This window comes from Malaclemys terrapin, chromosome 11, assembly GCF_027887155.1.
Source record: "Malaclemys terrapin pileata isolate rMalTer1 chromosome 11, rMalTer1.hap1, whole genome shotgun sequence".
Classification (NCBI taxonomy): domain Eukaryota; kingdom Metazoa; phylum Chordata; order Testudines; family Emydidae; genus Malaclemys; species Malaclemys terrapin.
This window is the reverse complement of record NC_071515.1, coordinates 11,325,672-11,346,387: the sequence shown is the minus strand read 5'-3', so window position 1 is coordinate 11,346,387 and position 20,716 is coordinate 11,325,672. Positions and strand designations below refer to the sequence as shown.

Genomic DNA, 20,716 nt, shown 5'->3' with positions numbered 1-20,716 from the left:
GCCCGTGCTCACGGCCCCATGAAGGAGCCACCAGCTGATATCCCTGGCAGGCCTCGGGACCCAGGAGAATAGAGGAATTCTTACCTTCAACAGGTGGCAGGAGGTCCCACCACTTCGTATCGGGGCGGGACACGAGGGTGAGGAAGTGAAGAGTGTGGCACATGAGCGTGTATAGATGTTTCCTTGGCGCGGTCAGGAAACGAACTGGCTGCAAGTCGTGCAGCCGGCTCATGGAGAAGGGGCGGGAGGGCCAGTTGGGTCCATGGGGCAGGGGCCCGATAAAAAGGTCCGGAGGACCAGGGGTGGAGGGTGGGCAGGGCGTGCCCTCGCGCAGAAACTGGTCGAGGTAGACCTGAGCAGCAGGTGGCAAAGCAGCCCTCACCTCCTGAAGTACGCGCCGGGGAGTACAAGGCCTGGAGAGCCCCATGTGCTGAGTGACCATCAGCGGATCCAGCCAGACTCCCTAGTCGTAGTCCAGGAGGTCTCCGACTCTAGTGACGTCTGCCAGGACCAACCTCTGGCGCACCTCGGGGGACTCTGCCACCTGCACATGAAGCTGGGGGTTGTGAAGCAGGGGCTCCGCGAGAACAGTTTCCAGGTCCGGAGGAGAAAACCAGCAGCCCGGAGAGGTCTTGCGGAAGACCTCTCGGATTGAGATAAAAGAGCTGCCGGTCATATCGGAGCCCTCGGAAGCAGCGCAGGAAGACGTGTGCCAGTACTCTCCACGCTGGACTACCTGCACCATAAAGGAGCCTCTGCAGGGCCTGGAGGCGGAAGACATGGACCTGAGTGCAGAGGCACTTCAGGCCCTGCCCTCCCTCCTCCAGGGGCAGATGGAGGACCCCCACAGAGACCCATTGCAGTCCTGGCCAAAAGAACTCCAGAATCACCCTCCGGAGGTCGGCCAGGAAGCCCGGGCTGGGACCAGGGTGTTGAGACGGTACCAGAGCATGGACAGGGCTAGTTGATTGAGTACCAGTGCCCTCCCTCGAAGGGAGAGGCACCGGAGTAGTCCTGTCCATTTCCGGAGCCGCTCCGTCACCCTGCCCTGCAAACTGTGCCAGTTCTCCGGCGAAGACGGATGCGTGGCAGAAAGGTAAATGCCGAGATAGAGCAGTGGACCTGCGCTCCACCGGATGGCCTGAAGCGCGGGTGGGAGGGAGCTCACCTGCCACCCATCCCCTACCACCAGGCCAGAGCTCTTGACCCAGTTGACCCGGGCGGAGGAGGCCGCCGAGTACACGGTCTGGCAAGCCTCCACCCGCACCAAGTCGCCCGGGTCCTGGACCACGAGAAGCACATCGTCGGCGTACGCCGACAGGACCAGCCGCAGCTCTGGCTCCCGAAGCACCAACCCTGTCAACCTCCTGTGAAGGAGACGGAGGAAGGGCTCGATCGCCAGAGTGTACAGCTAGCCCGAGAGGGGGTACCCCTGCCGCACTCCCCACCCGAAGCTGACCGGCTCGGTCAGGGTCCAGTTGAGCCTGACCAGACACTCCGCAGAAGCGTACAGCACCTGGAGAAAACCCACAAACTGGGGTCTGAAGCCTAACGCTCGCAGAGTGCCCAGGAGATACCCGTGGTCCACCATGTCGAACGCCTTCTCCTGATCCAGGGACAGGAGGGTGAACGACAGACCATCCCTACACCCAAGCTCCAATAGATCCCGGACCAGATAGAGATTATCAAAGATGCTACGGCCTGGGATGGTGTAGGTCTGGTCTGGGTGGATCACGTCCTCCAGCAGGGACCCCAGCCACAGCGAGATGGCCTTGGCTATGATTTTGTAATTCGTGCTGAGGAGCGAGATGGGACGCCAATTCCGTAAGTTGCAGAGGTCCCCCTTCTTCGGCAATAAGGCAAGCACGGCTCACCTGCATGAAAGAGGGAGGACCCCGCTCTGCAAGGCCTCGGCTCAGACGGTGACTAGGTCCGGGCCGAGGACATCCCAGAACACGCAGTAGAACTCCACGGTCAGCCCGTCCATGTCCAGAGATTTATTGGTGGGCATGCGGCGGAGGGCTTCCAGGAACTCGGCCAGAGAGAGAGGCAACTCTCGCCCGCACTGACCGTCGGGAGTCCGTCCCAGAACACTCTGCAAGCGGTAGGATCGGTTGGATCCGGGGAGAAAAGGTGTGCGTAGAAGGCCCTGGCCCTCTCGCACATTGCCATCGGATCCGTGAGGGGAGTGCCGTCCTCCGCCAGGAGGCAGGTGATGTGCTTCTTGGCCTCCCTCTTTTTCTCCAGGGCGTAGAAGAAGCGGGAGCTGCAATCCATCTCCCGAAGGAGGCGGATGTGGGATTGAACAAAAGCACCCTGGGCCCGATGATTGTCGGGGGCCCGGAGCGCCTCCCGCTTCTCCCGGCACGCTCCGCAAAGGGATGGATCCTCAGGGCTGGTGGCCAGATGCCTCTCTAGCTCTAAGACCTCCCGTTCCAACTGCTCTATCACCGCATCCCTCCGTCGGCTGGCGCCCCGGGTGTAGTCGCGGCAGAAGAGCCAGACGTGCACCTTTCCTAGGTCCCACCACAGCCGCGCTGAGGGAAAGGCATGCCGCTGCCCTTGCCAGACCAGCCAGAACTCCCGGAAGGACGCCACGAAGCCCACATCCTCCAGAAAGCTATTGTTAAAATGCCAATAGGCCGGCCCCGGCCTCTCCACACAGAGAGAGGCCGTCACGGTGACTAGATGGTGATCTGAAAAGGGGGCCGGCCGGACGTCGGAGGAGTGGGCCCATGAAAGATGGAAGCGTGACAAGTAAATGCAATCCAACCGGGAGTGGCATGACCGATGGGCTTCCACCCGGACATAGGTGAACGTGGAGACATCGTCCGGGTGGTGGTCGCGCCAGACGTCCACCAGGGAGTGATGTTCCACAATCGCCCGGAGGACGTCCGCGGCGGCCAGGCACTGCTCGGTCCCCGAGCAGTCCTGCTCCTCGAGGGTAGCATTGAAATCCCCGCCCAGGACCAGGCACTCACGAGGATCCAAGGAGCCGAGGAAGGCGGATGCCTGCTGATAAAAGGCAGCCGCTCCGGGCCCGATGTCAGGGCATAGACGTTGACAAGGTTGACCACAAGCCCCTCCATGCAGACCCGGAAGTGCAGCAGGCGGCCCGGCACAGCCTCGGCAACCCCCAGCACCTCGGGCCATAGGTCGGGGAGAACAGGGTAGCCACAGGGAAGGAGCAGCCAGAGAACACTGATCACTCCCTGTAGCACAATGAGCACCCACTCCAGCCTAGAAGGGGTTGGAAAAGCCCTGCAGAGGGCTGGGGCTGTGTAAAGGAACAAAACCCTGGCTGATTGGCGAAGTGGCTGCAGCTGGGGCCATGCCCCAAACAGATCAACTAGGCCTTATAAGAAGGCCAGGGCAGCCAGAAGCTGAGGAGTCTTCCTCTGATAGTAGAGAGAGACAGGCTTGGCTGCTGGGGAACTCACCAGGGACCTAGAGTGAGGCAGGGCTGGGGAAAGGCCTTGGGGGCAGGGAAGTCCTAGGCCAGCAACTCCCCAGGCTGCAGGGCCTGGTCCTAGGCCCAGATAGGTTTTGGGGTTGCAGAGGGGCAACCTGAGGGTGGGTAGAGGCAGCCAGTCCAAACCCCTTGTTGCCTGTGATGATTGGCTGATAGACTGCAGTCTGCCCCAGGGTGTGGGGGCTAGATGGTGACTGGCAGTAGCCACGACTGAGGTGACATTGGGATAGGTGGTGGAGGTTCCCCTGGGTGGGGAGACCCAGAGAGAGAGTGGGGTACTGCCAGGGGGGCAGCAACCAAGCCAAGGGCACTGGGGTCCAGGAGGGACACAGGGGCCAATGACAGGTGGGACACCTGGCCTGCAGAGGGCGCTTTGATGACTGGTGAGCTAATTCCCGAGATGACCAGCAGGAGGTGCCGCAGGGGTGAGTCTGCACCTGATTACAGCATCCCAGGATTTCATTAGCTCTTTTGGCTACAGTATCACACTGAGAGCTCATGCTCAGCTGATTATCCACCATGACCCCCAAATCTTTTTTCAGAGTCTCTGCTTCCCAGGATGGAGTGTAACTATGGCCTACATTCTTTGTTCCCAGATGTATATAATTACATTTAGCTGTATGAAAAGCATGTTGCCTGCACCCATTTCACCGAGCAATCTAGCTTGCTGTGAATCAGTCACCTATCCTCTTTATTTTTCACCACTCACACAATTTTTGTGTCCTCTGCAAACTTCATCAGGAATGATTTTATGTTTTCTTCTGTCATTGATGAAGATGTTAAATAGCATAGGGCCAAGAAATGATCCCTGTGGGACCCCACTGGAAACACTCCAGCTTGATGATGATTCCCTGGTACAGTGACATTTTGAGACCTATCAGTTATCAAACTTTTAATCCATTTCATGTATGCCATGTTAATTTAATATCACTCTAGATTTTTAATCAGTGTACTGAGATACCAAGTCAAATGCTGTACAGACGTCTAAATAAATTACATCAAAGCTATTATCTTTATCAACCATACTTGTAATCTCATTTTAAAAAAAGAGATCAAGTTAGTTTGACAGTTTCCATAAACCCATGTAGATTTGCATACATTATCCTACTTTTTTCCTTTATTAATCAAGTCCTGTGTCAGCTGCTCCATTATCTTGCCCGGTATCTGTGTCAGGCTGACAGGCCTATGATTACTCAGGTCATCCTGTTTAGCCTTATAAAAATTGGCACATTAGCTTTCTCCCAGTCTTCTGGAACTTCCTTTGTGCTTCAAGATTTATTGAAAATCAACATGAAAGGCTCAGTGAGCTTCTCAGCCAGCTCTTTTAAAACTCTTAGATGCAAGCTATCTGGACCTGTGATTTAAAAGTTTCTAACTTGAGTAGCTTCTGTTTAACATCCTCCAAAGATACTAGTGGAATGGAAAGAGTATTATCACTAAATCATGAGACTCCATCACCTAATTTCCCCCCAAATACAGAACAGAAATATTTATTGAAAACCTCTGCCTTTTCTGCATTATTATTGACAGTTCTACCATTTCCATCTAGTAATGGACCAATACCATTGTTAGGATTCTTTTTGTTCCTAATATGTGTTAAAAACTTGTAGACTCAGACTTTCAGGCCAGAAGGGACCATTGTGGTTTTTCTAGTCTGAGCTCCTGCACATCTCTTTTCAGCTTTGTGAAATTGGCCCTATTAAATTCTGGGTGCCACACTTTAGGAAAGATGTGGATAAACTGGAGAGAGTCCAAAGGAGGAGAGCAACAAAAATGAGAAAATGTTTAGAAAATCTGACCTATGAGGAAAGGTTTAAAAAAAAAAACAAAAAAAACTGGGCATCTTTAGCCTTGAGAAAAGAAGGCTGAGAGGGGAACATTATGCAAATATACTAAAGGTTGTTATCCAGAGGATGGTGATCAATTGGCCTCCATGTCCCCTGAAGGTAGGCTAAGAAGTATTGGGGATAATCTGCAGCAAGGGAAGTTTTAGATTAGATATTAGGAAAAACTTTCCAACTATAAAGGTAGGTAAGCTCTGGAACAGGCTTCCAAAGGGGGTTGTGGAAGCCCCCTCATTAGAGGTTTTTAAGAACAGGTTGAACAAACATCAGTCAGGGATAGTCTAGATTCTGACTGGCTTCAGCTCCCAAGAGCAAAGCCTGACTCTACGCTACCTGGCTGGTCTTCTGTGGGAACATCTCCTGGCTGGGCCTGAGCCCCCTTCCGAGGGGCAATGGGGTTCGGTGGGTCTGTGCTGTGTCCCCTCCTGAGGGTGAGGGAGGATGTGAGTGACATCCCTGTGTGCAGATGATCTCCTCGCTCAGTGGCTGCCAGCGCTCTAGCCCAGCACTGAGTGTCCCAGAGAGGAATGGGGACCCAGGCTGGGTTGGGATTTTGGAGGAGTGATGTGGTTGGCATGGAGGGCAGTTCAGGTCTCCGGATTGCTGTGTGCTCTGTGCTTCTGACCTTGCAGGTGCCTCGTGCAGTGCGACTGTCACCAGTGAGTCCTCCATAGATTGCATCCCTGTGCACTAGCCCATGGGGGGCTGTGAGAGCAGGAGTCCAAGCGGGTCCCTGAGGGTTGGTAGCCTCCTGCCCTGAGCCTCAGAGACCCTTTCCACCACAGAGGCGGCTGGACATTTCATCTCAGTGCTCCCCTCTGGTTGCTAGCTGATGCCCCTGCATTAGCATGTTCCGCTCTCTGTCCTGTGGGACCTGTCTTGCTGGCGGGGTCTCCAGAGCCCTGTGCTAAGGGGCTGATCTGCTGTCCTAGGCAGAGGGACACGCCATCCAGGTGAGCCAATGGACTTTGAGCTCAGTGACCAGGAATGTGCCCTGCACTGAACTGCCAGCATGGTATGGGCTGGCCTGTGGGGGCAGGTGGGCTGCTCTGTCTCACACTCAGGCCCCTCTGCAGCTTCCTGACTGGGAAAGTGACCTTAAAATAGCATCTCAATGGCTATAGGTCGATCTCTTCTGATTGCTGAGAGGAAGTTGCCCGGCCCACCCCTCCTCACGCAGTCCCTGCAGCGCGGCCTGGCTTAGTTCATTGGTGCGGGGATAGATCCCTGCTGCACTGAAGAGCGTCTCAGATGAATGGCTAGACAACGCCAAGGAAAACAAGTGTCCTGTTAACCACACAGTCCCCTGAGCTAGAGCGAAGGAGACCCTGTGCCCACCCCCTGCTGCCACTGACCTACCCCTGCCGGCCCCTCCCAGAGAGTAATGGGGTTTCATCTGAGGCTATCCAACCCCCTGACATAAGTGGGTCAATAATGTTCCTGCCCCTCTGTCCCCACACCTGCTGCTGTTGCAAACAGGCCTCATTGGCTGGGGGCAGGCGAGGGAGTGGAAAGAGAATGGGCTGTGTCGGGGAGGGGAGCAACAGATGGGCAGTATATTGAATCAGTGCAGGCTGTGAGTTCACTTTCTGCACAAGGGGCCAAATGAAGTCCAGCACCTCTGTGAATACTGGCTGAATGCTGGTAACAGTCCCCCTCACACAGATAAGGAGAGTCATTTTATCCCCCTTTGGTGACAATAGAGAACAAACCCTTGCTGGCTGACGGGGCACATGCAGTGGAGCTGTGGGGCTTTGGCGAGGAGCAGTACTACAGCGCCAGCCTTTGGAGATGTTCTCTGCTTAGGACAGTAAACTGTGTGCTCTCACTGTGCAGCCTTCACGCTGGAGTAGTTACTCTCTGGAATCGCAGCCCTAATGGAATTACATGTCACAGCCCTGGAGGGGGGAAAATGCCAAAGAAACTCACTGGAGGAGCATTTAACCTCAAAAAGGGGAACTGCACAGACGTGAGGGGGCTAGTTAAATGGAAATTAAAAGCAAACATGCCAGGGTGAAATGCCAGCAAATGGCATGGAGACTGTTTAAAAACACCATACTAGAGGCTCACACTAAATGTATACTGCAAACAAACAAAAAAACCAGGAAGAGGATAAAAAAAAAATACCACCATGGTTAAACAACCGAGTAAAAGAGGCACTTAAAGGCAAAAAGCCATCCTTTAAAAATTGGAAGTCAAATCCTATTGAGGAAAATACAAAGGAGCATAAACTCTGGCAAGTCAAATGGAAAGTATAATAGAGGATTGGGCCAAAAGAAATCTGATGAGGTTCAACAAGGACAAGTGCACAGTCCTGCACTTAGGATGGAAGAATCCCATGCACTGCTACAGACTAGGGACTGAATGGCTAGGCAGCAGTTCTGCAGAAAAGGACCTAGGGGACACAGTGGACAAAAATCTGGATATAAGTGTTGTATCAACCAGGCAAGGTACTAACACACTTCACTAGGACTTTATTTTTAAAGTGGAAACCTCTTTACCAAGCTGCTGCTGCACCCTCTGTAACTCTCTCTCTGCCTCCTCAACTCCTCCCCCCTGCTTCCTGTTTCCTGTCCTTTTAGACTCCCCACAGCCAGTGTTCCCAGTTCTAGTAATTACAAGCAACATCTAAACACCACATTCCCTCCTCTCTTAAGAAACTCTCCCAATTAAAATAAACATTGTTGTTCTAACCACAGGAACAAATAGGAAACAAGACACTATACTATTGGCAGAAATATTACACTGAAAACACTGTAGATACTACATAACTTAGGCCTGGTCTACACTACAAGTTTAGGTCGACTTTAGCAGCGTTAAATCAAATTAGGCCTGGACACGTTCACCCAACGAAGCCCTTTCTTTCGACTTAAAGGGTCCTTTAAACCGGTTTCTTTACTCCACCTCCGACAAGGGGATTAGCGATAAAATCGGCCTTAGCGGGTCGGAATTGGGGTAGTGTGGACAGAATTCGACGTTATTGGCCTCCAGGAGCTATCCCACAGTGCTTCATTGTGACCGCTCTGGACAGCACTCTCAACTCAGATGCACTGACCAGGTAGACAGGAAAAGCCCCGCGAACGTTTGAATTTCATTTCCTGTTTGCCCAGCGTGGAGAGCACAGGTGACCACGCAGAGCTCATCAGCACAGGTAACCGTGATGGAGTCCCAGGATCGAAAAAGAGCTCCATCATGGACCGAACGGGAGGTACGGAATCTGCTCGCCATATGGGGAGACGAATCAGTGCTAGCTGAACTCCGTAGCAGTAAACGAAATGGCAAAATATTAGAAAAGGTCTCCAAGGCCGTGAAGGACAGAGGCCATAACAGGGACGCACAGCAGTGCCGCGTGAAAATTAAGGAGCTAAGGCAAGCCTACCACAAAGCCAGAGAGGCAAACGGAAGGTCCGGGGCACAGCCGCAAACATGCCGCTTCTACGCGGAGCTGCATGCCATGCTAGGGGCCACTACCCCAACCGTGTGCTATGACTCCGTCACTGGAGAAACACACAGGGAAAAGGGTTCGGGGTACAAGGAAGAGGAGGATGAAGATAATGTAGATAGCTCACAGCAGTAAGGAAGCGGAGAAACCGGTTTCCTCAACAGCCAGGATATGTTTATCACCCTGGACCTGGAGCCAGTAACCCCCGAACTCACCCAAGGCGTGCTCCCAGACCCTGAGGGCACACAGGGGACCTCTGGTGAGTGTACCTTTGTAAATATTACACATGGTTTAAAAGCAAGCGTGTTTAATGATTAATGATTAATTTGCCCTGGCAATCGCGGCCAGTACAGGTACTGGAAAAGTCTGTTAAAGTGTATGGGGATGGAGCGGAAATCCTCCAGGGACATCTCCAGAAAGCTCTCCTTCATGTACTCCCAAAGCCTTTGCAAAAGGTTTCTGGGGAGGGCTGCCGTGTCCCGTCCGCCATGGTAGGACACTTTACCTCGCCAGGCCAGTAGCACGTAGTCTGGAATCATTGCATAACAAAGCAGGCAGCATATGGTCCTGGTGTTTGCTGGCATGCAGACAACATCCATTCCTTATTGCTCTTTGTTATCCTCAGGAGAGTGATATCATTCACGGTCACCTGGTTGAAATGGGGCGATTTTATTAAGGGGACATTCAGAGGTGCCCGTTCCTGCTCGGCTGAACAGAAATGTTTCTTGCTGTTAGCCACGCGGTGGGGGGGGGGGGTGAAGTGATCATCCCAGAGAATTGGGGGGGGGGCAAGAGGGGTTAGTTGGGTTTGTGCTGCATGTTAACCCGGGAACCGCAGCCCCTCCTTTTACATTGCAAACCCATTTTAAATGGCCAACCCAATGGGTGCTTGGTATGGAAAATGAGGGCGCTACTGTTTGAAACCATTCCCACATGTTAAGAAGGTTAAAAAAGCCAAAAGACTGTGGCTTACCATGGCTGCCTGCAAGCCGAAATCTGCTGCCTGGCACTGCGTGAGTGATCTCTCACACGAAACCGGCAGGCCCTCACTATAAGAGGAAAAATGCGACCTCGTTACGAAAGCACATGTGCTGTGTAATGTGAACAGCAAAATTTAACGTGAAAGAGTGTACCCATTGTTCTCTAAAATGTGTCTTTTTTAACCACCTCTCCCTTCTCCTCCACCAGCTGCAAATGTTTCTCCTTCACAGAGGCTAGTGAAGATTAGAAGGAGAAAACGGCGGACTCGGGATGACATGTTCACAGAGCTCCAGATGTCCTCCCACGCTGAAAGAGCACAGCAGAATGCGTGGAGGCAGTCAATGTCAGACTACAGAAAAGCACAGTATGAACGAGAGGAGAGGTGGCGGGCTGAATCGCGGGATGAACAGAGCAAGTGGCGGGCTGAAGATGATAGGTGGCGTCAGCTTGCAGACAGAAGGCAAGAGTTGATGCTCTGGCTGCTGGAGCATCAAACTGATATGCTCCAGCGTATGGTTGAGCTACAGGAAAGGCAGCAGGAGCAGAGACCGCTGCTACAGCCCCTGTGTAACCAACAGCCCTCCTCCCCAAATTCCATAGCCTCCTCATCCAGACGCCCAAGAACATGGTGGGGGGGCCTCCGGCCCCCAGTCACTTCACCCCATATGATTGCCCGAGCATCAGAAGGCTGGCCTTCAATAAGAGTTAAAGTTTTAAACTGCAGTATGTCCTTTTCCTTCCCTCCTCCCCCACCCATCCTGGGCTACCTTGGCAATTATCCCCCTAGTTGTGTGATGAATTAATAAAGAATGCATGAATGTGAAGTAACAATGACTTTATTGCCTCTGCAAGCGGTGCTCGAAGGGGAGATGGGAGGGTGGGGTGATGGGTTACAGGGAAGTAGAGTGAACCGGATGCAGGGGGGGCGGAGGGTTCATCAAGGAGAAACAAATAGAAGTTTCACACCGTAGCCTGGCCAGTCACAAAACTAGTTTTCAAAGCTTCTCTCATGCGCACCACGCCCTGCTGTGCTCCTCTAACCGCCCTGGTGTCTGGCTGCGCGTAATCAGCGGCCAGGCGATTTGCCTCAACCTTCCACCCCGCCATAAATGTCTCCCCCTTACTCTCACAGATATTGTGGAGCGCACAGCAAGCAGCAATAACAATGGCAATATTCTTTTCGCTGAGGTTTGAGCGAGTCAGTAAGCTGCGCCAGCGCGCTTTTAAACGTCCAAATGCACATTCCACCACCATTCGGCACTTGCTCAGCCTGTAGTTGAACAGGTCCTGACTCCTGTCCAGGCTGCCTGTGTACGGCTTCATGAGCCATGGCATTAAGGGGTAGGCTGGGTCCCCAAGGATCACGATAGGCATTTCAACATCCCCAATGGTTACTTTCTGGTCCGGGAAGAAAGTCCCTTCCTCCAGCTTTCTAAACAGACCAGAGTTCCTGAAGACGCGAGCATCATGTACCTTTCCCGGCCATCCCACGTTGATGTTGGTGAAACTTCCCTTGTGATCCACCAGGGCTTGCAGCAGCATTGAAAAGTACCCCTTGCGGTTTATGTACTCGGTGGCTTGGTGCTCCGGTGCCAAGATAGGGATATGGGTTCCGTCTATGGCCCCACCACAGTTTGGGAATCCCATTGCAGCAAAGCCATCCACTATGGCCTGCACGTTTCCCAGAGTCACTACCCTTGATATCACCAGGTCTTTCATTGCCCTGGCAACTTGGATCACAGCAGCCCCCGCAGTAGATTTGCCCACTCCAAATTGATTCCCGACTGACCGGTAGCTGTCTGGCATTGCAAGCTTCCACAGGGCTATCGCCACTCGCTTCTCAACTGTGAGGGCTGCTCTCATCCTGGTATTCTGGTGCTTCAGGGCAGGGGAAAGCAAGTCACAAAGTTCGATAAAAGTGCCCTTACGCATGCAAAAGTTTCGCAGCCACTGGGAATCGTCCCACACCTGCAGCATGATGCGGTCCCACCAGTCTGTGCTTGTTTCCCGGGCCCAGAATCGGCGTTCCACGGCATGAACCTGCCCCAGTAACACCATGATTTGCACATTGCTGGGGCCTGTGCCTTGTGAGAGGTCTATGTCCATGTCAATTTCCTCATCTCTCTCGTCGCTGCGCTGCAATCGCCTCCTCGGCTGGTCCGGGTTTTGCTTTGGCATGTCCTGGCTCTGCATATACTCCAGGACAATGTGCGTGGTGTTCATAGTGCTCATAATTGCTGTGGTGATCTGAGCGGGCTCCATGATCCCAGTGCTAGCTATGGTACCTGGTCTGAAAAAAGGCGCGAAACTAGTATCTGACGGACCAGGGGAAGGAGGGAGGGAGGGAGGGCCGAGTGACGATATGGCGTACAGGTACAGGGAATTAAAATCAAGAAAGGTGGCTGTGCATCAGGGAGAAACACAAACAACTGTCACACAGAATGCACCCCCCAAAGATTAAACTCAAAACCCTGGGTTTAGCAGGCCATTGATTTCACGGAGGGAGGGGAAGCAAATGAATACAGAACAAATCTATTTTTTACATCTTAAGCTGGCAGCCGACGGTGCAGCATGACTGATAGCCACTGCAGTACAATGATGACGGATACCAGTCGTAATATACCATCTTTTGCCAAAAGGCAAGGGGCTGCTGCTGTGTAGCAATGCAGCCCCACGTCTGCCAGCCCCACATCTGCCAGCACCCAGATCGCCCTCAGCCTCTTCTGGGTGCTTAGCAGAAAATACTGGGCGATTGTCAGAAAATAGCATGCTACGACTGATAGCCATCATCATCGAGACAGTTGTATGTGTGCCCAGGTGCCCGTGATTGACAGCCACTGCAGTACGATGACGACAGATACCAATCGTAATATACCATCTTCTACCAAAAGGCAAGGGGCTGGTGCAATGCAGCCCTACGGCTGCCAGTCCCACGGCTACCAATCATGCTGCACCGTCTACCACCAAAAGGCAGTGAGCTGCTGCTGCTGTGTAGCAATGCAGTACCACGTCTGCCGGCACCCAGATGACATATGGTGACGCTGAGCGGGCTCCATGCTTGCCGTGGTATGTTGTCTGCACAGGTAACCCAGGTAAAAAGGTGCGAATCTATTGTCTGCTGGTGCTCTGATGGAGGGGGAGGGGCCTGACGACATGTACCCAGAACCCCCCGCGACACTGTTTTGCATCATTCAGGCATTGGGATCTCAACCCAGAATTCCAATGGGCGGCGGAGACTGCGGGAACTGTGGGATAGCTACCCATAGTGCAATGCTCCGGAAGTTGACGCTAGCCTTGTTACTGTGGACGCGGTCCGCTGACTAGAGCACTTAGAGCATTTTATGTGGGGACACACACAATCGGCTGTATACAACCAATTTCTATAAAACCGGCTTCTATAAATTCGACCTAATTTCGTAGTGTAGACATACCCTTAGGCCTGGTCTACACTAGGCGTTTATGTCGAAGTTAGCGCCGTTACATCGAATTAACCCTGCACCCGTCCACACCGCGAAGGTATTTAGTTCGACATAGAGGTCTCTTTAATTCGACTTCTGTACTCCTCCCCGACGAGGGGAGTAGCGCTAAATTCGACATGGCCATGTCGAATTAGGCTAGGTGTGGATGGAAATCGACGCTAATAGCTCCGGGAGCTATCCCACAGTGCACCACTCTGTTGACGCTCTGGACAGCAGTACGAGCTCGGATGCTCTGAACTGCCACACAGGAAAAGCCACGGGAAAATTTGAATTTGAATTCCTTTTCCTGTCTGGCCAGTTTGAATCTCATTTCCTGTCTGGACATCGTGGCGAGCTCAGCAGCACTGGCAACGATGCAGAGCTCTCCAGCAGTGATGGCCGTGCAATCTCAGAATAGAAAGAGGGCCCCAGCATGGACTGATCGGGAAGTCTTGGATCTCATCGCTGTGTGGGGCGATGAGTCCGTGCTTTCCGAGCTGCGATCCAAAAGACGGAATGCAAAGATCTACGAGAAGATCTCTAAAGACATGGCAGAGAGAGGATACAGCCGGGATGTAACGCAGTGCCGCGTGAAAATCAAGGAGCTGAGACAAGGCTACCAGAAGACCAAAGAGGCAAACGGACGCTCCGGATCCCATCCCCAGACATCCCGTTTCTACGAGGCACTGCATTCCATCCTCGGTGCGGCCGCCACCACTACCCCACCAGTGACCGTGGACTCTGAGGATGGGATAGTGTCCACGGCTGGATCCTCGGACATGTTAGCGGACGGGGAAGATGAGGAAGGAGATGAGGAGGACGAGGCAGTCGACAGCGCTCACAACGCTGATTTCCCCGACAGCCAGGATCTCTTCATCACCCTTACAGAGATCCCCTACCAACCCTCCCCAGCCGTTACCCCGGACACAGAATCTGGGGAAGGATCAGCCAGTAAGTGTTGTAAAAATCTAAACATTTATTTGTAACAGAACAGGAATATTAACAATTTAAAAAATGGGTTTCTCATGATTAGTTTGATTAGCTTAACGGTTCAGTCATGGGCAGTGCAACTATTGAAAAAAAATCTAGCAATGTCCGGTTTTGCATGATTGTCCTGCCCAAGCCGCTCTACTGGTTAGTCACTGCTACAGCAGCTACAGTAAAATGCGGTCTATATGTCCGGGGATGGAGCAGAAATCCTCCTGTGACATCTCGAGGAAGCTCTCCTGGAGGTAATTGGAAATCCGCTGCATTAGGTTCTTGGGGAGAGCGGCCTTATTGGGTCCTCCGTAGTAGGACACGTTGCCACGCCACGAGACAAGCAAGTACTCTGGAATCATTGCTCTGCACAGCATGGCGGCATACGGCCCTGGTCTTTGGAGGCTTTCCCGGAGCATTCTCTCTTTCTCGCTGTCAGAGATCCTCATGAGGGTGATGTCGCTCATGATGACCTGCTTTGAATGAGGTAGGGGAATGTTAGTGTTGGGACTGCTTTGCCGTTCCTTTACAGAACTGTAACCGCTGGTTTGCAGCCACGCGGTGGAGGCGGGAGAGGGGCAGCCGAAAGGGATCGTTCCCGGGGACAGCCGCGAGGGTGTGGGACAGGAGCAGACTTCCTGCTTGCCGAATTGCTGGCAGCAGGGACCGACATTGATTTCAATGTGAAATGAGGCCATTGCTAATATTAAAGTTTTAAGCTGCCACAAGTCTACGGCTTACCATGTCTGCCTGCAACAGAAATTCCGTTCTCCTGAGAGGCTTCTCAAATGTGCTGTAGAAGACCCCAGGCACTGAATGCGAAGGCCGAGAATTCGACCTTGTGCTGAGTGCGCATGTGATAGGTGCTGTGCATGGTCTTGTTCACAGAGAAAGACTATGTTCTTTGTTCACAACTACATTTATCTTTCTGAGGAATTCACTCCCTTTTTCCCATTCCCACAGCCCCATCTGCGACTGTCTCACAACCTAGCCTGTCATCACACTCCCAGAGGCTAGCGCGGATTAGGCATAAGAAGAAGAGGACACGGGAGGACATGTTCTCGGAGCTTATAGCCTGCTCCAGAGCCCAGGCAGCACAGCAGACCCAGTGGCGGGAGAACTTGACCCGAATGCACCAAGCCAACATGGATCGGGAGGAGAGGTGGCGTCAGGAAGACCAGCAGGCGACTCAAACCCTGCTTGGACTAATGAGGGAGCAAACGGACACGCTCCGGCGCCTTGTGGATGTTCTGCAGGAACGGAGGCAGGAGGACAGAGCCCCGCTGCAGTCCATCTCTAACCGCCCTCCCCCGCCACCAAGTCCCATACTCCCCTCACCCAAAGTGCACAGAAGGAGAGGCGGCAGAGTCCCTGCTAACTCTCACTCCACCCCTGCAGAGAGCTCGAGCAGCAGAAGGCTCTCATTCCCCAAAATTTGACAAGTTCTTTCCTTCCCGCCTGACACAAGCCCCCGTCCAAGTTTCACTTTCCCAGTTCCATGTTTGGTTGATAATAAAAAATACGTTTCTGTTAACTACTGTTTCCATCATGTTCTTTTGGAGGAGGGGGGGATAGGGGGTTGGTAATTCGACAGGACAGTCACCTTTGGCAGGGTATATAGTCGGGGGCAGGCACAGCAGCAGGGCACATACATAGTGCAGTGATGCAGTGACTAGTTACCCTGGTTAGTCTGGGAGGTTGTTTTCATGTTATGTGGTGGGGGGTGGGTTGCTCTGTGACTTTGTGGCAGGGGAGGGCAGTTACAGATCTTAAGCGGCGGTCCTTAGGCAGGATCACAGAGCCACACAGCAGGGGATCTGTAACCGTCCTCCCCCTGCCACAAAGTCACATAGACCCCCCCATACACACAGTCCCTATCAGGAGGGGTGACAGGCTCCGTTGAAACAACCATCCCACCGCAGCGGAGCCTGTCAATCCTTGAGTTTAGAAGCTGCATTCGCGCCACTACAGTACACCCGCTCCGCACCACAGTCTGCGTCCCAGTTTTAAAAAATTCCCGCGAATACAGTATTAAAGAAAACGGTGTGCTTTAACAAAGTAGAACTATTTTTATTTTGAAACGTGTGTTGGAAGTGGGGTGAAGGGGGTATGTAACTGGATAGGATAGTCAACATTAACTGGGTAAAGAAACGGGGGCAGGTTTAGCTTCTCAATACACAAACTTTAAAGTCACAGGTTACCCTGCTCACTCAGGAACTTTGCTTTCAAAGCCTTCCGGATGCACAGCGCTTCCCGCTGGTCTCTTCTAATCGCCCGGCTGTCTGGCTGTGAGTAATCAGCAGCCAGGCTATTTTCCTCAACCTCCCACCCCGCCATAAAGGTCTCCCCCTTGCTCTCACAGAGATTGTGGAGCACACAGCAAGCTGCAATAACAATGGGGATATTGGTTTCGCTGAGATCACAGCGAGTCAGTAAGCTTCTCCATCTCCCCTTGAGACGTCCAAAAGCACACTCCACCACCATTCTGCACTTGCTCAGCCGGTAGTTGAAGAGTTCTTTTTCAGTGTCCAGGGCGCCAGTATAGGGCTTCATGAGCCAGGGCATTAGCGGGTAGGCTGGGTCCCCGAGGATGACTATAGGCATCTCCACATCCCCAAGAGTTATTTTGTGGTCCGGGAAGTAAATACCTTGCTGCAGCCGTCTAAACAGACCAGAGTTCCTGAAAACACGAGCGTCATGAACCTTGCCCGGCCATCCCACGTAGATGTTGGTAAAACGTCCCCTGTGGTCCACCAGTGCTTGCAGCACCATGGAAAAGTATCCCTTTCTGTTAATGTACTGGCTGGCCTGGTGTTCCGGTGCCAGGATAGGGATGTGAGTTCCATCTATGGCCCCACCGCAGTTTGGGAATCCCATCGCTGCGAAGCCATCTATGATGGCCTCCACGTTTCCCAGGGTCACTACCTTTGGCAGCAGTACATCAACGATTGCCTTGGCTACTTGCATCACAACAACCCCCACGGTAGATTTGCCCACCCCAAACTGGTTCGCGACTGACCGGTAGCTGTCTGGCGTTGCAAGCTTCCACAGGGCTATGGCCACTCGCTTCTGGACAGTCAGGGCTGCTCGCATCCGGGTGTCATTGCGCTTCAGGGCAGGGGACAGCAACTCACAAAGTTCCAGGAAAGTTCCCTTCCGCATGCGAAAGTTTCGCAGCCACTGGGATTCATCCCAGACCTGCAGCACTATGCGGTCCCACCACTCAGTGCTTGTTTCCCGTGCCCAGAATCTCCTTTCCACGGCATCAACATGACCCATTGCCACCGTGATGTTCTCGGCGCTGGGTCCCCTGCTTTCTGAGAGGTCTGTGCTACTCTCAGACTTCAGGCCATCACCGCGTTGACGTAGCCTCCTCGCCTGACTTTTCTGCATCTGCCTCAGGGAAAGGTGTATGATAAGTTGCGAGGCGTTGAGAGCGGCCACAACTGCAGTGATGGTTGCAGCAGGCTCCATGCTCGCAGTGCTGTGGCGTCCGCGCTGTCACTGACTAGAAAAGTGCGCGAACTGATTTCCCGCCGGCGCTTTCAGGGAGGGAGGGCGGGAGTGATGGACGGATGACGACAGTTACCCAAAAGCACCCTGGACACATTTTTTTTACCCAGAAGGCATTTGCGGCTCCACCCAGAATTCCAATGGGCAGCGGGGACTCCGGGAACTGTGGGATAGCTGACCACAGTGCACCACTTCCAATGTCGACGCTTTCCCCGTTAGTGTGGACTCACAAAGTCGAATTACTGTCCTTAGTGTGGACACACACGTTCGACTTTGCAATATCGATTCCAAAAATTCGATTTAAGTAAAATCGAACTACTCTCGTAGTGTAGACAAGGCCTTAGTCTCTAGTCCAGACAGGTGGTCGTCTGGGTCTGACAGGCCATCTCTCAAGCCCCGGTTCCAGTGCAATGTCTTGTTGTGTTGATACTATGGTGAAGTCATCCAATGCAGACTGGGTGTTGGCATAATCTCCTCTTGGTACATAGGCAAGTACAAGATAAGAAGCATTCCATACCTGCCCATCAGAAAGTCGATAGGTGTAAGGTCCCTTCTTCTCTATGATTTTAAGAGGAGCTGTGAATTTATGGTCCCCTTTGCGTAAAATTCCAGGTTTTCGTATTCTAACAAAGGAACCACACTCAAACTTTGGTTCCTTAGCACCCCGCCACTTGTCTGTGAAAGCCTTATACTTTGCTTGGTTCTGTTCAACTGTTTTTCTCACATCATCCTCGGTTGGGGCCTTGGGTTGTGCCTTTAACAATCCAGCAATGTTCAGTTTAGTATTCATCTGTTTCCCATGCAGTAACTCTGTGGGTGATCTTTGCGTTGTGGCATGTCGTGTAGCCCGGTATGCTTGCAAGAAATCAGTAGTAAAGGTTATCCACAATCGCCCTTCTAGTTGAGCCGTTTGCAAACTCTCTTTCAAACTTTTGTTAAACCATTCAATTTCCCCATTGGCTTGAGGGTAATATAGGGATGATCTTCTGTGTAAAATGTTCCTCTCTGCTAGAAAAGTTTCAAACTCCAGGGAAGTAAATTGACTACCATTATCTGAAACCAGTTCTTTGGGGTTACCTTCCCTGCTAAAAACTGAAGAGAGGAACTTAATTACTGTAGCAGAAGAGATTTGCGATGTAAACGCTACCTCAGGCCATTTACTGAAATAGTCTATTAAAGTGATGGCATAACGGCAGTCAATTGGAGCAGTATCAAAGGGTCCTACAATGTCAATCGCCACTTTTTTCCATGCAGATTCAGGAAGAGGAACAGGCTGTAATGGAGGGGTACATGTCACTGCTGTCTTATCATGCATTTGGCACGTGACACAGGATTTTATGAGTGCTTCAGTTTGAGAGTCCATTCCTGGCCACCAATACAGATCCCCATAGTCGTTGTTTGGTTCTGACAATTCCTTGATGAGTATCGTGTGCCAGGTGTATGAGTTTTGACTGTAATTCTTCTGGCACAAGTAGCCAGTGTGTACCTCATAGCACACAGCCATCGAGCAAAGAAAGTTTATCCCAAACTTTAAAATAAGGCAGCAAAACTAGGTTAAGGTTTTTAGGGTTACTGGACCATCTCTTTGTCTGAAATTCCCGTAGTGTTTATTGAATTGGACACACTGAACAAGCAGCTTGAAATTGTACTCTTGTAACTGCAGTAAGAGCGCTTGTAATAAGCGCAACTACTACATCCTCATCCTCCGGTGGACCATCTGGTGAAGGCAAAGGCAGGCGAGAAAGGCAATCGGCTACCACATTTTTGTTTCCAGGCTTATATTCCAGTTCATAATTGAAAGAGAGTAGTCTTGCAGACCATCTAGCAATACGATATCCTGCTCTTCCCAGTCCTTTCATGGTGAGCAATGTCATCAAAGGGCTGTGGTCTGGGCACAACTTGAATGTGCGGCCCCACAGGTAAGTTCTCCATTTTTCAGTAGCCCAGACACAAGCAAGTGCTTCTTTTTCAACTGTAGAATATTTTATCTCAGCATTACTTAGTGTCCTTGAAGCAAATGCAACAGTCCTCTCTGTGTTGTCCTCATGAAGTTGTGTGAGGACAGCCCCAAGTCCATAATCAGAAGCATCAGTAGTTACAATTGTGGACAGTGTGGGACTGAATAGTGCAAGTACTGGACTATGTACAATCAAGTCCTTTCACCATTTCGAAACTAGCTTGTGCATCCGTTGTCCACACTAAGGCTGAACTTCTCCATAGTAATTCTCATAACGGTTCAATGACAGAAGCAGAATTGGGAATGAATTTTGCATACCAGGAGGTAAGACCCAAGAAGGAACATAAGGTTTGCAAATCTGTTGGAGGAGGAGCATTTGAAATTGCCAGGATATGATCTGGATCAGGTTTTAGTCCAGCCTGTGAAATTGTATGCCCCAGAAAGGAGAGTTCAGTTTGTCTAAATTTGCATTTGGACCTATTGAGCTTGAGGCCTGCTTTGCTGATGCAGTTTAGTACAGACTGCAGGTTATTGTCATGCTCCTCAGTAATATTTTCAAACACGATAATATCATCCAAATAGCACTGAACTCCATGTTGATTCTTCAGAATCAATGACATCATTTTTTGGAAGGCACTTGGGGCTGATGCAAGACCGTATGGAACATGTTTAAAACAAAATAGTCCCTCATGTGTAATAAATGCTGTGAGGTCTCTGCTATCTTCATGCAACATAGCCTGGTGGTATGCACTCTGCAAATCAAGAGTAGAAAACATCTTTGCTTCACAGAGTTCTGCAAATACTTCTTCTATGCGAGGAAGAGGATGGCTGTCAATCTCAATAGCTTTATTTGGCTCCCTTAAGTCCACACAAAGGCGAATGCCTCCACCCTTCTTCTGCGTCATTACTATAGGTGAAACCCATTCCGAGGAGTTAATCTCTTCAATAATGTCCTTTTGAACAAGTTTTCTAAGTTTCTCTGAAACAGCTTGCTTGACAGAAAATGGTAAGCGCCATAATTTCTGTCGTACAGGCATCACATTATTCCGCATTTTAACTTTATGTATCAGA

At 51.6% G+C, this 20,716-nt stretch overlaps 1 protein-coding gene across 1 annotated transcript; it reads left to right on the top strand.

Annotated features, from left to right (window-relative positions):
- Nucleotides 1-13,223: 13,223 nt before the first annotated feature.
- On the top strand, nt 13,224-15,660 carry LOC128845537 (uncharacterized). Its single transcript, XM_054044334.1, has 2 exons — nt 13,224-14,148; nt 15,139-15,660. The coding sequence occupies exons 1-2, from the start codon at nt 13,572-13,574 to the stop codon at nt 15,612-15,614; spliced, it is 1,053 nt and encodes a 350-aa protein (XP_053900309.1). The 5' UTR covers nt 13,224-13,571; the 3' UTR covers nt 15,615-15,660.
- The last annotated feature ends 5,056 nt before the right edge of the window (nt 15,661-20,716 follow it).